Source organism: Parasteatoda tepidariorum, chromosome 3 (assembly GCF_043381705.1).
Source record: "Parasteatoda tepidariorum isolate YZ-2023 chromosome 3, CAS_Ptep_4.0, whole genome shotgun sequence".
In the NCBI taxonomy this organism is placed as follows: Eukaryota; Metazoa; Arthropoda; class Arachnida; order Araneae; family Theridiidae; genus Parasteatoda; species Parasteatoda tepidariorum.
This window is the reverse complement of record NC_092206.1, coordinates 76825232-76842815: the sequence shown is the minus strand read 5'-3', so window position 1 is coordinate 76842815 and position 17584 is coordinate 76825232. Positions and strand designations below refer to the sequence as shown.

Sequence of the window (17584 nt, the reverse complement as noted above, 5' to 3'; positions counted from 1 at the left end):
CGTGACAAGCACTTTTTTAACTACGATATCATAAATCACATCATAAAAAAGTAATAAAATTAAACCATCAGAAAATGCAATGAAGTTAAAACTTGTGTGTGACATGTATAAATATTGTTTCTTTTTCAAAAGCCTATTACTCGGAATATAATTATAGTACAATGTTAAAATTTTAATTCTAAAATTACAGTAAAATAACCGTCATCGGTATGTCCATCCAGTCAACCGTAAAATTTACGGTAAAGAACATTTTTTGCTTTTTAGGTTTTGAAACCGTTTACAACTTGTATAGTTAAAAAACATGAATACAAGACTATACTGCTTTTTAACCATTAAAAGCTGACATGGTTTCAAAGCCGTTAAAAAGACATAAACTGGACATTGGAGCTAGGTTTTTTGTTAGGTAATGGGCAATGCAGTTGGTTGTTGTTGAGTTGCATTTTATCGAATGAATTGTGGAATGTGGTTTAATTAGTTTATCCGGTTGTTTCAAATAACGTAAAAGAGGGAAAATACTATGGCGCTGTCGTCTATGCCAGAATGACAGTATCGTATTCGTAAAGTCCAGTGTCACAAATTGGGGAATGCAGAACACTAGAATCTTTTCTTGTGTTAACCATGGGAGTCTAATCCTCATTCTGTTCATCATGAGACTGACAGATTTGCCCTCTCGGCAATAATATGTAATCAGCTACAGGGAAGTAAGTGGCTTTACTAGGTGGGCCAAATTGGTGCGTTAAAATTCTGGTTATTTAACCGCATTAGATGGGAGCAGTTAAGAAACAGTTTTCTCACAGTTAACAGTTTAAATAGTAAATCTTATTTGTGGAGTTATTTGACTGTTTTGCTTTAATATGATGAAATAACAATTAAATAAGTTGCTATTTAACCATTTTTTACATGAAATTTCAAACAGTGCAGTTATATTAGCAAAACATCTTAGTTTTCGTAAATTTTATTGCAATTTGTCTCTGAAAAATACCTTAATTAGGTTGTAGTTGTTGTAGTACATTTACGTCGCACTAGAGCTTCCCAACGGGCTATTGGCGACGGTCTGGGAAACAGCCCTGAGGATGATCCGAAGACTTGCCATCACAATTTTGATCCTCTGCAGAGGGGGTGGCACCCCCGCTTCGGTAGCCCGACGACCTGCACGCGAAGTCGAACACTTTACGGTAGAACAGTTTAACGAGGACCAATACCGCACACCATCGGTAAATTAATTAGAATTTTAAGAACAGTGAATAAGTGAAGTAAATTTAATTATATCCAGCTTAGAAAAATGTAACAACAGCAGAAGCTTTTTACGAAACTCATTTCTGTTAATTTCTTAAGAAGCAAAACTGAAACAAAATATGAAAATCCTTTTATTAAAAAATTATTCCGTGGTAGCAACATACAGTTAATAAATAAACAAATAAACACAATGAAAAAAAAGACGTCCAGCATCATGAATGAAGTATGACTTTTAAAAAATTCCTTGCCACTTCAATTTAAACATGTGAAGTTTTCTTTTCATCTTCATGGAAAGAAAATATTAAACATACGTTGCAGAACAATTTTGTGGAAATAAATATTAAGCATACGTTACAGAACATTATTTGTGAAAAAAAATATTAAGCATACGTTGCTATACAATTTTTGTGAGAAAAAAAAGTATTAAGCACACGTTACAGAAAAATATTTGTGAAAACTAATATTCGACATATGTTACACCAACTTTTAAAAAAGATTACATTAAATTGCTCAACTTCACACGTTTACAAAAGTGCAAGGATTTTAAAATATTTTATTCTTTTGTTTTTACTTAACATGAAACAAATTTTATAAAAAATTAATGAAACGTCCAAAAAAAGTAAAATAATATCCAATAGTTGCTTTAAAAAAATTGAATAGTCGCTTAAATAAATTAATTCTATTAGGAATGTTGCAAGCTATTTTGAACTAGTTAAAAAAACTAACTAGTTTTGTATATAAATGTATCATACATTTATGTAATGAGACTAAATGCTTTTGTCAATCGTTAAATAGCTTACGTAATGAACTGATGGAAATCATTTTCAATGCTTTAGCTAGAAACAATGCGTACATTTAAGATAAAACAATAAATGATTGTAATTCATGTAATCATTTATTTTAATCAAAATTTTTATATACATTTATTTTAATCAAAAAATAAATATTTAAATTTTTAAAACATTTTTAGAAAAAGCTTGTTGCGAAATATTGACATAAATAGCAAATACTGTATTCATTAGAATTTCTACATTCATCAGATGAATGTTAATTTTATTAAAACCTAAAAAAGATCTGAATTAAATAGTAAATTATAAAAAAAATATTATTTTAAATCACTTTAGAAGTATTAATAGCAAAACATTTATTTCGATGAATTAAATAACCAATGGAAAAGGAGATTTTTAATTGAAATTAATTGCAAGAATTATGAAGGGAATTTTTGCGAGTTCTAGCATCCTATGAATAAAATTCCTTCAATTTAATGTGCGAGTTAATAACACCAGTTCATGTTTCTTGAGAGAAGCATTGTGGTTGAAAATCAATAATCAAAGAGTTTAGTATTTTCTCTTGTTTTTCAAAAGAATAAATAAGAAGAAAGTTTTGATGCTATTTTAATTAAAAAGGATAATCTAACATACGTTATTACCTTTGCTATTTTACAATAAGATACGCTATATCACTTATGCCGACATAGCGAGCTTTTTCCGGTTTCCCGGCAAGAGCAATGTAGTTAAGTTTTATTGTACTTTAGAATCCAGTAAAATAATATTGCTTTTAAACTGAACAGTTTATCGTATTCCGTAAATTTAAATAAGTTTGAATTCGTCAAAAACTTTAATAAATAAAATTACATAAAAACTTAGAATTAAGTTTTAAACAATACTTATTATTAGAAGTCAATATTATCCAGAAGCAATACGAATCAATCCTATATTGCTGCAAGATCTAATAATTTATACTCTTCTGGATTTAATAATAAGCATACTTCTGAATCTGTTAATACAGAAACAATCTAAACCCAGGGCAGATCTGAAAAAAGTTTTTAGTAAACACTGTTGAATAAAATCTGTTTGAAAGTTTAAACTAAATGATAAGAAATTTTTGGGGAATATTAAATACTAAGGAAATGAAACCAAAAACATAGCTTGTTTTGGTTGTTATTTAGGTTTAGAAGAGTTAAAATCATAGGAGACCGCTTTTAAAGATATTCAGCCTTTTACATTAATGAGAAATGAAATAGTGCTGCACAAATCTTCACCAGTATTGAAGGTCATTCTAATATTGATGTAATACAAAAATAACAATACAATAACTATTATAATTCAACTACTGTGACAAAGTTACAAAGAATATTCCAGGCAATTGTAGATTAATGACCTACATTTACTTTATATCCTTCGATTTCCCAGTTTCTATAGTCTTTCCTATTAAAACCTATACTTTTTGGCAGACATTTCAAGCTGAGTATGCTATGTACAGAGTGGCTCCGAGGCGATAGTCACATTTCAAACTTGAATAGTGCGCAGACGTAGCAACTTATATTAGTCGGAGAATGAAAACCAGTAGAAGAAATTATATGGTTACCCGCTATTGAAAATCGTATTACTCAGTTCGTTGTAATTAAGAAATCAAATCTGTGACAGAAAAATATTGCTTCCTGGACGATACTTTATGTTTATCAACATGGTGATGGATTCTTGTGACCAAAGAGGCATATTCAGATCATTCAGAAACTTTAACAAGCCATCGCAGATGAAATTGCTTTTATTGATAACGAACTGTGAAAGCAGGAATTCAAGATCTGCCAGAAACATTTACAAGAGTAAGTCAAATTAAATGGAGGCCTTCTTTCAGACGCAATTTTAAAGCAATAAACTCTTTATTCCTGGTAATTAAATAGAATGTTTCAGTGTATGCACCGAAGAGCCATTACATTATGACCACCCTCCATCTATAACAATGGGCTCGTCCAGGTTTTCATGGTGTCTCGCCCAGGAACAATGTTCTCATGGGGCACATTAGCACCCATAATCCTTACAGAACAATCCCTGACGTCTGTTACCTACTTGAACATAGTTGCAGACCAGGTTCACCCATTCATGGCAACGGTTTTTCCTGCGGGAGATGGTGTTTACCAACAGGATAATGCACCCTGTCATAAGGGTCGAATCGTCATGGATTAGTTCGAGGAACATTCCAGTGACTTTCAAGTCGTCTTGGCCCCCAAATTCACCTGACCTTAATTCAATTGAGCATTTGTGGTCCTGCTTGGAAAACCAAATAATTCGTGTTGCCATGCTACCCCCTCGCAATGTGAGGGAATTGCAGGACCAGTTGGTGAACTCTTGGTTCCAGATACCTCAGACTACCTTTCAGCACCTTGTGGAGTCAATGCCACGGCAGGTGCTAGCAGTTTTGAGGGCAAAAGGTGGTCCTACATGTAATTAGCATGGTGGTCATAATGTAATGGTTCTTCGGTGTATATAGATTATACTACTTACTGTTCTTACTGTTTCAATTCGATAATTAAAGGCCGTTTGAAAGATATCAGTCGGCTCGTCGCCACCCTGTAAAAACTGCCTTTTTTAAAGCACCATTGTTAAGAACAGAGGCTTTACTGAAAAAATATTTAAAAACACACCCCTAATGTGAGAAATTTAAGTATTCCAATATAGGATGATAAGAGAAATTTATTTTGGACCCATCCACTTCAACAGAAGGCTCACTGTCGCCATTATCTTCAACTGTTTTCAACTTAAACGTGTGAATATCGCCATCTTCAGATTTCTCAACCGCAATCAAATCTTCTTCCTCTACTGCAACTCTTTCAGAACCCTCGGGTCGAGGCATTGGCTTCAGAACAGCTCGCAGTCCATCGCCAGAACTCGCGTTCTCAGAAAACTGTGGCGCAATCGGTACAAAACTATCTTCTGGCACTTGAGAATCCTCGCCACTTGTTGGAGAATACATTCCAGGGAATATCTTGTAAGCTGTGATTTCGTAAGGAGATGATCCGACCATCTTGTGGTTGGTTTGGTCTCCGGGAGCAATTCGAATGACATTTTTTCGAGGCTGTTGAGTTAAGCTAAACACAGCTTTTTCAGCAGGAGGAGAGGTAACGGTCATTACTTTCTTCCGTATATCAGATGGCATGCCGAACAAATGTTGCTGCGGGGTCGATGCGCTGACCACGGGTCTCCGAGGAATGATTTTTGGAGGAGGTGGTGGTGGAGGTAAAGGAACTGCAACGGGTACATGGTGGCTAGCGAAGTCTCCGTAGCTCATAACATCTGGCGAAGATTTGTTTCGAATCCTGTACCGTCTGACACCCTGCTCTTCTTCTTCATCATCTTCCAAAAGTTGTTTTAAAACCTGTAACAGAATATTTACAGTAAATCCTTGCTAGCATTCTTTACAATTATGCAAATTATTGTTTAACACATTCGCTGCCACTACAAATGATATTTCCATCCTCAGAAGCCGGATTACAAAAAAGGTTTTAATGGTTTGAATGTTCCTTATATTTTACTAGGAAAACCAGAAAAAAGAAAAAAATATTATTTTCCTGTTTAGAGAGCGTTTTTTTCCCGACGCTCTGGAGGCGTCAGTGGCACACGGACTCAACTTGTCTTCATGAGTGCCACTGACGCTCCAGCGCGTCTGATCAATATTCTCAGAAATTACTGGCATATTGCATTAAATAGCAACTTAAAAGGAATAAAACGGAATACCATTCAAGTATATGTAGTACCATTTATGAAATAATACTGAAAATATTTACAAATAATAAGCACAATATTGGCAGTCAAGCACATAAAAAAATTCAAACAAAAGTTTTGAAAACCAACCACAAAAAATAAAAAAATAATGCTTCACTAACGTGCCGAAACAACCTCACCGTTCAACTCCCAAAGCCACACTAAACACAGAGCATATAACTTATCATAGTCGATCGACGCGCTAGTGCGTCGGTGGCAACGAACCTGTTAAAGCAATCGACACTATTGATTCAAATATTTATATAAATTATTTAAGAGCAAATTCATGATACATTGTACAAAAAAATACCGAATCAAATTACGGTAGAAAGTACCGGCACCGTAAAATACATTTTTACTGCAAAATATAATACACTAATTTTTGCAGTAAAATTTATTAAATTAGAGTGATTAAGTGATTTTACGATAATTATTACTGTAAAAATTACGGAATATCAGATTTTTTGTTCCATAGTATGTTCCGGTAACAATGGATTTTACGGTAAAAAGTACCGTCACCCTGAGTGCTCTTTTTATCGTAATTTGATCCGTAGTTTTTAACAGTGTAACTGGTTCCTGCTGATCCACTTGAAATAGATAAAATAATTTGAAAAACGAAGCTTAAATTCGATTATATTTTTCCAATTTAAAGTTAAAATTGCAGGCACCTAATTAACGATAAAATGATTAAATGTAATGATTAATTATTAAAATAATAGAGGGGCATAAATAAACAGCGTATAAAAATATTTTTCAGCTTCTTCAAAAATTGATAGTTAATATCAATCAATGTTTGCAGTTATATGAGTATACAGTTAATATAATTGAAAGTATATGCACTGCATTCGATGTCAAAAAACTTGCACCTATTACGTTAATTACGTGGAATTAAAAAACTAGTTCTTATCCAAAAATATAGATGGCAGCACCTCACAACGGAAAAAATTAATTTAATTAAAATATTTAAATACAAATTTCATTAGGTAACGATCTAAAATACAAATAAACACTTTAAATAATAATAATAATAAGCTGTACAATCAAAATATGGATCTAATAAACGTATTTATTTATAAACATTTTAATTAAAAATATTCCAAACAAACAAGTTTTCAATTAAAGAAAATTTAAAAATAAAGTTAAGTTTTAGTTTTTTTGTTATTTATTTTTGTTGACAATAAAATGTACATATGTGCGTAAGTACTAAGGAGTGTACAATTGACCTACTTAGGAAATCAATTGAAATCTATATAATTTTAAAACCCGGTATACTGCTGCAGAGAGAACAGTCAGAAATTTTTTTCTTAGCGTAATACTGTATAATCTAAGATTCAAAAGTAAAGCTCGGTGATATTTCATAATTTTTAATTGTTAATTTTTCTTTTTTTCTTCTTTTTTTTGAATAATATTTTTCAAAATCTATCTTTGAAAACTAATAAATCATTAAAAAGAAATTATTGAAATGAAGTTTTCGCATAAAAACTATCATAATATTATACTAATATGTTTCGACATAAGAAGATATGGTCAAAGCATGTCTTCAAATGTTTCTTATGTACTTAGCGTCGTTTCCAAACTCCGAGACTGCTTAGTTATAAATACTATACAACCATACATAAATAACCTTCCTGTATATGTATCCTTTGGTATGGTAGCATAGTATACAAAATACTGTTATACTATACCATACCGATATATAAGATAATATATTACCATTCTAAAGGAAATTATTATAAATAATTTAAAGGTCCCACAACGTGGCACAATATGTAATTATGTAAGCATATATTCCTAAGTGCGTATAACATTAAAAGTAAGAAATTGTCTGTTATATATTGTATATGTATGGCTCCATATCTCTCCTTAATACTGACCAATAATATTCAAACTCGATCAGGTATTATATTATAATATATGCATATAATTCTTGTATATGGTAGTATAGTATAACAGTATGATACCTGGTTACCCAGTTATGTTACCTGGTTTGGTGATATTTGTTTCATGAATTGGGGATACTGTTTCAACTGCTGGGTCCATCCAATTTGCTTTTGAACTTCGTCTAAGAATTGGGGCTGTTGCGCAAGGGTGCTTGCTTGTTGACCACCTCCAAGTATTGACCACAAAGTACTGCTGAAGGAATTTTTCTTTTTCTCTTCATTATTGGCAGGCCCTAAATGAAAATAAATATGTTTTATACCATCTCAACTGATTAAGATGTTATTTGTATGATCAAGTTTGTTAAATTCATTTCAAATTTGAAATATTTTTGAATTATACCTTATTTTTTAGACAGATTAGTGCAATCGAAATACCTTCCTTTCTAAACGTTAAAACTTTTTACATCTTAATATTTAATAGCCGCTTTATTTAGTAGTCTATTTAGTAGTTTATTTAGTTTATTTTATTTAGCTTAGTAGTTTAATTCCTCTCTCTAGAAAATTAAAATTTTTAGTCAATAATAAGTTATTGAAGTAAAAAATTTTAAACTAAAATAAATGTTAGAAGAATTTGCAGAAACAAAACAATAATTATGCTTTTAAAAAACGACATGTATGATGGCACGTCTCCTAAGGATTCTTTTAATGTTATTTCTTTCATAACTCCTATTAAAGCTTCCTTCTACTCTTGGAGTACACTTTTTTTCATTATACTAAAAAAGAGTAACAGCGCGACTCATACTCATTTTTCAATAAATAATAATTACAATGAATTAAATTATTATTATTGAATCTACATAAATATAATTAAAGCATAACATATAACATAAAACATTTTTTTTTATTGACATGAACTACTAACTTTTAAGCTTTCAATTCTTCCCAACTTATAGCTAAGTTTATTTAAGCTTTTCCTGGTTTACGCGAGAAAAGAATTTTTATTCAGAAATTCCCAAACATAAGCGTTTGCGCTTTAAAGCTTAAAGTAGTTCACAGGCTTGTTATTTCATTTTTTTGTGGGCAAAGTGAAAAAGAAATTAGGACTTGCTTTGTCGCCGTGTAAAAAAATGAATATACAAATGCTGTATCTCCTGAATGTTTACTTAAAATATATCACTAAAAAAGCATGGAGAATTATGAAAAATCCTACGATTCAATACTTAACTATCACACTGTGATGTAATAACTCTTTACATTTAGTGCTAAAAATCTCCAAAAATTGTGCATAAAAAATTCAAAAAAAATTAAGGTAAAAAATATTGCCACACAGGATGCCAGTACTTTTAACCGTAAAATTTATCACAATTTTTACGGTAATATTTACTGAATGACAGTGATTCAGTAAATATGAATGTAAAAATTACCGTAAATCAAATTTCTCGGTTTCGTAAAATTTTACTGTAAAAATAATTTTATGATAAAAGTATCTGGCACCCTAAGTGCCAATACTTTTCACCGGAATTGTTTAGGAATTTTTTACAGTATACTTTATTTCAAGTTAATTACGAATCAAGCTTTCTTAAGCATTTCAAAGGGTGTATTTAAATCTAAACAACAATAATGGAGAAAGCTCACACGCATTTACACTATTAATGAATTGTTTTTTTTTTTTTTTTTGCTTCCGAAAACGCCGAATTTTGGCTAAAATAGATTGTTTACTATCGAACACAAGATGCTTGTTTGCCCATCTCAAGCTGTTAAATATTCCACGTAAGCACAAGCTCACTGTTACAAAAGACCTGTTGGTTTTTAATTGCGGAGTGAAGAAATTATGGCTCAACGACACCGAAAACGACCTCAAAGTCCTAAAACTTAAGAACTGGAGGGGAGTTGCCATGGACAGAGGGAGCTGGAGAAGGCGTGCTGTTGAGGCAGCCAAGGCCTGCAAAGGGCTGTTGCGCTCCTGAAGAAGAAGAAGTAAATAAATTATGTTCTAATAAGAATATTTACATAAATCTGTCAATTTTGTTAAATATTTTTCTAACGATTTATTTTTATCCACTTTTGTTCTATTAAGTCTAACTCAAATTTGTTTTAATAATTTCTCTGGAGCATGCGCAAGGTTGATAAACTAATTTTATTTCAAGAATCGTTGAATGTATACATTTTAAAATAATAATCCTTGCTGTAATTTGTATCGTATAAATAATTTTATTGACATTTACTTAAATACGTCTTATTGCCATGTTTTTTTTTTGAAGGTTTTGGTGTTACTAAACACCAGAAATAGTGTCAAATACTTTACAACTTAAGAACAGTAATAGGGCATTTGTGATGTTTACTATACCAAGAATTATCCTTGATGTTTCTTTGCACAATTTTTAGTGTAAAGTGCTTAAAACCATTTTTGGTTTTAAGATACACTAACATATTTTTTAGATTAAATTTTTCTTTCTGAGTTGGTAGTGCTTATATATCCATTTTATATATCGTAACTTCATTTTTCTTTACAGTCCAATAAAATTAGACTTTTTCGTAATAAAAATGAATGTGCGTGATTTTTTCATATAAACTTTTTTGTACTATCAGAAATGATATCAAAAAGCTCCTTTATTCTTCTCTACACTCTTCCCCCCTCTTTTGAGGAAAATAGGGGTGATTTGACAGTGGTCAATTAAGTTTTGAAGGTGGTGAAACAGGCAAGTGAATCATTGTTTCCGATGCCTTTCTTCAGGCTGAATTGAATGCGAGCAATCCTCAGGCCAATATTTAAAACGCTCTAACTGCTTATGTACAAAAAGGGCAATTTTTTACTTGCGTTTATTTATACACCTTACATTGCTATACAGACATGTGAGGTATTATTTCCTATGTATTTTTTCTCATTCGATTTCAAATATCTGATATTTTTAGATTCTATTTATCAGGAACTATTATACCGATTTCGGTAGAATATGCCCTTGGTTTAAACATGTATATATACTGCCTCTTTCGTAGAAGCCCCTTTCTACATCATTGAAAAGTTTGTATTTGGGTATTAATGAACTAATAGTAAATTATCGCATAGCTGCCAACATCTTAACACTTTTATGAATGTTTTAGTAGTGTATCTACCACTACAAAAATACAGTTCCAATTTACTAATATATAAAACATATTAACTCCATTCTACACGTTGAGTTCCTTTTCATAGATAAATGTTAACATTGTCGATGTGACTCTCCCCACAGTTTTTCTTAGTGGTAGAGAAATTATTGCATAACTGTAAGCAATTTAAAGAAAAATATTAAATTTCGTCAGCACTTAAAATCCAGTCTAACGCATACCTGCCAACTTTTAATCCTTTCGAGGATGATTTTCCCCGGTGAAATGGAATTTAAATTACAATTTTAGGCAGAAACATGCGCTGTATTTTGAAAAACCTTATGCAGACTACCATAACAGTATTTCATATTATTATATATGCTTAATTTTGTTAAAAATAGTGGTTTTCAAAAAAATTATAAATTATATCTATAAGTGCATGAAATATATAGAAAGCATACATTTTACTACCACTTTAAATATATAAATAACATTTTACGAGTAAAAGTTGGCAGGTATACAAACGGCTTTCGAACTATTTAAATGCATATTTAAAATAATTATATATGTTGACAAAAAACTTTTTTTACGTTAATTACAATAAATCAAGAAATAACTTTGATCTCTCAGAGATCCGCCGAAAATATTCAAGTGGTAGCATATCAATCATCAAAGCAAGTTACATGAACCCTGATTCAGTTACACTTCAGTTTCAAACAATTTACAACAAGAGAATGACAGATATTTGTTGATATGTGTATTTAAGTTACTTAATTATTGTGATGTTTAGAAAATTCCTGATTACGACAATAATTCTGTAACTCAAACCATGATTCCTGAAAGGAATCTTTTAAAAGAACAAAGGAGTCATTTTACCACTTCAATTATTTTGGCGAACCCCGGGAAATCTGAAAATACAGAAGGATGTCTTCTGCTACCACTTTAAATGTAAAAAATATCTTCCGGAACAACTGGAAAAGTTGGCATCAATGACAGTGATATCTGTGTTCTTACCATCTGCTGATATTTGTGGTGGTGGAGCACTTTCCACGTGACCGCCAAATTCTTCATATGGATTGGGTCTTTGAACGAAAGGAATGGGAGCGGAGTACTTAGCTGTATAACCACCCTGAATGGATCTGAGATGGCAGGTACAAGCAGACGGTACTCTGAATAGATCTATATGCAATCCCAGTTCCTTGTTGAAAACCAGAAGACGGTGGTAACTGAAAACCTGAGAGCAAGTTGACTGCATATGACTCACAACGTACTTGCAAGGGTTACCGGACGCTCTAAAAAAGTTTTAAAATAAGTTTTAGTTGGCCAAAAGTACCAATAAAATACGTAAAAATTTGAATACATAATTACCGGCCTGGTAGTTTTAGCTCCCACAATTTTTAAACCGGTAGAAAATAACAATCGAGGTTGACTTAGTTTCTTAATCCCTTTCCGGAACAGAAAATTTTTATTGTAAATTTTAGTCAAGCAGAACATTAACAAGTAAAGCCTTAGACAGGGCTTTCTAATTGAAACTACATACTTAAGTTCTTTGTTGTGTGTCAGAATAGTGGTTGCTAATCGTTTAAAATCAATTAGTGTTACAATGCTAGTCGTTTGTAATTTTCCTTGAATTTGTGTTGCTCGATTGGCTACACTGCACCGGAAAGGATTTATTTATTTATTCACTTTTTGTTAGCATTCATAACATGTTATCTTGTTCATAGAATTTATTACCATTGTTCATACTTTAATTATAAATTCTTTTTTTTGAAATAAATTGTATAAAGCAGTACAGTGCAACCAATCTAGTTCATGCGCCTCTCTCCTAGCAAAGTATTCTTGCTTTCACAGTCAGTGATAGAAAGTTTGCTTAATATAGATACATCGTAAATTCCTCCACCATGTAAGTTCCCTCCAATCTTGGAATTAAATCTATATTATTGAACATTAAGAATGCATGCAAAATAAATATAAAAATATTAATTTGGTTTTATATTTTTGTCACTATTAAAATAATGCGAATAACTTGCAAATTAATCTAGTACGAAACAGTTGGTCAGTTGAAAACAGTCTAATAAAAAAAATACAGCTCCAGAGCGTATACTATAAAAGATAATTAATCTTTGAATAAAAAATATCAAATATATGTACTCAGCCTATACGAGATTTTAGCAGTTGCTGTAGCACTTCTTAGAATTGGTCTTATCCTTGATAGATAAAAGAGCCATTTCAATTTTAATTCCGAATTTGATCTGACCAGGAGATCTTAAAGTTCAAATGTTACAGTAAGTGCTTTACCTTTAATTTTGGTGACATGATCATGCTACATAAATTATGAATTCATGACGAGCCTAAGCAGGTTGCTTTGTTTACAGAAGGGATGGTATCATTAAATAGTACTAGTTGATTGTCTTGGTGTAATTCTTTTCCTATTTTTCTGGATGACGAGTAATTGTGATTTCTGAACATTTACTTGGATTTTTTTAACCCCAGGTTTCAATGCTGTAAATAGTATACCTTCCAACTACAACTGAACTTTTACAGTTTCAGAAATACTATTCTTAATAGTAGTAAAAGTAATAAATTAATATTTTACTAACTTAAAACTAAAAGAATTTTTTCCACTACTACAAAAATAATTTAAACATGTATATAAAAGGTCAGAGAGATGGTGATGTCGGAAGCAGAGAAGTCAACTTGCTCCGCTTTGTAAACAAATATTTTCTAGTGGTTAGGCAATTTAAGTTATTTTAGTCTATTTTTCCACCACTTCATATCAAAAATTCAAAGTATTCTATAAAATGCAACTTTATTGCACTTATCTCGTGGTGACACTTTTAAAAATTAGGAGTGATTATCCTGATTCTACAAGTTTCACTATTTAATTCACTACCAATTAATACGAATTTTTGAAAATTTCTGTTTTAATTCGCTGCAACTGTTAAAAAGTATTTCGTGAAAACCTGAAATGTTGTAAGGTATACACTAAGAGTCAAAAACTAATTTTTAAGCAAGGAATGAAAGTTTCATTTTTCAAGTTTCGTTCAAACAAAAACTTTTCCAAATCTAAGTAATCACAGTGGATCGACAATTACCCTGATGTTCAAAAGTCAAGCATGCTTTAACTCTGGGCATGTGTGTAAAATTATGCTCAATTTTTGGACACCAGTGTAGAGTGGAATAAAAAACATCAGAATCAGTTTGACTACCAGATGGAACTGATAGGATGGACTTTATAAAAAGAAAATTCAGGTAAACCTAGAAAAGTGGATGACGCTTCAAATGTTGAAAAATTATTTCAAAATATCAAAAGGCAAGCATATTATGACAGGATTACTTATGATTACGCTATGGGAAAGTTATTCTGCAAAAATTTGTTTACATTTTAATATTTTGTGAAAAAAAGTTTAACATTTGACTTTCCATTGTTTTTTCTAAGTTCACCTGAACTCACTTTTCTCTAAATTTTAAATTTGAATATACCTATGGAGAGGAAACAGAATTTGTAATGAATAGTTTCTAGCGTGGTGTAGCATCTTCCTAAACATTAATGTTCCTGGTTTATGAGTATTTTTAATTTATTTTTAATTTACTTTTTACAAGTATTCCGAAACTTTTATAAAAGGTGGTGATGCAACATTCAAAACATAAAATATCACGAAGCTATCTGAAGGAGACTCAACTTACAGACATTTTTCCATGCGCAGAGTCTGTGTGTATTCTCCAACATTTACAACAACCTTCCATTCTCCCTGCCTGTTCTTGGCACGATGAGGACGCCCATAATGCACTTCAGATGGACACACAAACCCACCATTTTGCCCATACTCATGATTGCTGGACGAAGCTTGGGCATACGGTCCATAGTAATGTTCTAAAGTGTAAGCCTGTTCTTGTTGACGAGATAATCCCTCCACTTGGCTCTCTCGTACTTTGACTTCGGCGTACATCAGATCAAACTTTCCCTTGTCTTTGTAAATACTACTCATTATTGCCGAACTAAAAAAAAGGGATGGATTTATTTAGAATCGCTAACTTAATACTTCACTTTAAAAGAAACGTTCAGTTTGGTAATCAAAAAAAGTTTTCAATTCAAATCAAAAAAATATTTTTTGACAGATTTTAATTCTTGAACTGTGCAGCCGCAATCTGAAAAATAAAGTCCCTATAGTTAAAGCAAGAGAGCAGCTGGAAGTTAATTTTAGTTTTAGTTTCCCTTACTAATTCAAATTTTTTCGTATTTTGCCATATCTCTGAAACTATTGAAGATAATCTAAAAGTTTTCAACACAATTACGAAACTCATTCATCCAAAAATAATTCAATATAAAAAATAATTTTTTTTTATATTTATTAATTTTTATTTATTTCATGTTAATTTAAATTTTTTTTTTTGTAAAAATGTCTTATTTTTAGAACTATTTAAAATAATCTAAAACTTTTCTACACAACTGTGAAGCTTGCTGTCCTAAAATAATTCTTCATATTTATTTATTTTAATTTAGTTAATGCTAATTTCAATTTCGTTTTAGACTGCATACCTCTGTAATTATTCAAGATAATCCAAATATTTTAATTACAATTGCAAAATTCGTTTCTTTAGAAAATAATTCCCTGCAAAAATATCTTTATATTTATTTAATAATTTTTATTGGTATAGAAATATTTCCATCTTTAATTACATAGTTTGAACAAACATTTTCTGTATAATTATAAGTGGCAAAATCCAAGATTTGAACGAAATCCGGTTAACTGTTCTTGGACAAGGCCATAGCTACTGTTTTCTACAGTTTCTGGTTAAGTATTTGCGACATAAGGATTGTAAACAAGAACTACAAAGGTTGGACAAAAATATGGAAACACTTCTTTACTAACCCGGCATATAAGAAAATTTGTTTCAGCAGCAAATATTTTGGAAAATGCATGGAATGGACAAATATACGGGAATATACGGGAAAACTCTTGGCCCAACTTGAAAGATCATCTTTGAAGCTTTTTTAAAAAAGGGGTGTCATATTTACCCACGCAAAATTCGAATCAACCAAAGTGAAGTTTTATCAACTACTTTATAGTTTTAATAGCATCAATTTTGAAATAGATCTATTGGTTTTCAGCATTCATATTACAATTTTTTTTTAATTATAGTAGAAACGAAGCTTTTAATTTCCTGCGCTCATTTTTGTCAATGCAAAGTTTTGCATTTAAAAAATGACATCATTTCTAAACAGCTTCAAATATGATTAAGTAAATATGCGACCATTTCTAGAAGCAAAAAATCAAATTGTTCCAACAATTATGCCGTGAAAAATCCTCCAAAACAACTGCTTCTAAAAAAAGATTTCTTACACTGAGTTAGCATAGAAGTGTTTCTATATTTTTGTCCAACACTTATAAATGAAAGATTAAACAACTTCATGTTGGCTAATTTTTAGGCATGGAACATTAATCGGAGTGTCTAATGAATGCGTTGTTTTTCCCTTCTTATGTGAGATATGATGCCCTCTGCTTGGCACCAGAAATAAACTGGAGGACTATCAGTTTTAAAATAACGCTGAAATGAGTTGTATGAAAGTAATATTGTGCCTAACTCTGCTCTTTTTCGAAACTGATGAAGACCATTATTCAAATAAGAGCACCACATTTTCATTAAGTAAATATTTTCTTCTTTTAACTACATTTAGCGTTGACATTTGTTAACATTGACTTTTGTTTGCATCGGCATATGTTAACATTTACATTATTTGACATTGTTAACAACATTTTAGCTTTGAACAAATACAATGCGCTAATCTCCTTTAAAAATATTAATAATTATATTATTACTATATTGCAGTAGAAAAACTATTGCCTCTCTGCAAAAAAAAAAATGCTTATAATTTGATGCTTCATGAATTATATCTATGAAGCATTTAAGCTGCCACTTTTTACTTATTTTAAAAAAGAGACCTGTAAGGACTCTATGCATAAATGGGTTAAAATTTGTTAATGTTGCTCAGAGTTCGGCAAAAAAATTTTCAATATTCTGTGCTAAGTGACTTTTGAGATTGAAAACTTTTCCACGTATGTATTTTTGCATAGAATGCGAAAAGAAACTGCACAAAGTAATGCACGTTTTTATACAAATCTTAGTTTTAAGTACCCTATAACAAACAAATTGTTTTCTAACGAAAAGGATTAAATAAATATTCGATGATGTAAATTTCAACTTGTTTGTAATGAAACAGAAAGTAAAATGTGAAAGCAATTCATTGGAAGAAAGAGAATGCTTTAAAAGAGTTTCTTCAGGCGTTTTAATGTATCTTAGAAGTATAAAAAGAGAAAATTGGAACAAATAGCATGTTCAAGAAACAAGAACTAGAAAGAGAAAAAAAAATAACAATAATGGCAAATGGTTTTGTTCAAATGCTTTCATGAATATCAGTCGAAAGTATTCTATTAAGATGAATAAGAAAAATAAACAGATGCGCAAAATCCCTTGATAAAAAAATTGCCTTTAATCTCGAGAAAAGTACCCATTCAGAGGAAATATTCCTGCATAATTTACATTTAGTAGTTTAAACTAAGCCATTATGACTCAGAAATTTTTAGCAATTTTAAATTTGAAATGTTAAACGTTGAAAAAACTAAAAAAAAAATTATTTTTTTACTACTACTATAAATTAAAAATTTTATTTCTATTTTTATTAATATTACGAAAAATTAACAATGTTTACAGACAGCTCTCTCAATTCACAAAGCAGCATAGCGAGAAGCATGGATCCTCAAGAACAGCAAGTGACACTAATATATATATATATATATATATAAATGCGTACATACAGTGGAAAGTCGCATATCCGGAATC

The 17584-nt window shown here is 31.0% G+C and overlaps 1 protein-coding gene across 1 annotated transcript in view; it reads right to left on the bottom strand.

Moving 5' to 3' along the window:
• Positions 1 to 1351: 1351 nt before the first annotated feature.
• LOC107436135 (uncharacterized) overlaps positions 1352 to 17584 on the bottom strand; it is a 49053-nt gene continuing 32820 nt past the window's right edge. Inside the window, exons 3-6 of the mRNA XM_016047715.3 lie at positions 14429 to 14740; positions 11756 to 12033; positions 7760 to 7950; positions 1352 to 5391 (exon numbers count right to left, since the gene is read on the bottom strand). Coding sequence (XP_015903201.1) covers positions 4663 to 5391; positions 7760 to 7950; positions 11756 to 12033; positions 14429 to 14740 — 1510 coding nt within the window. The 3' untranslated portion in view covers positions 1352 to 4662. The remainder of the gene's footprint in view (positions 5392 to 7759; positions 7951 to 11755; positions 12034 to 14428; positions 14741 to 17584) is intronic.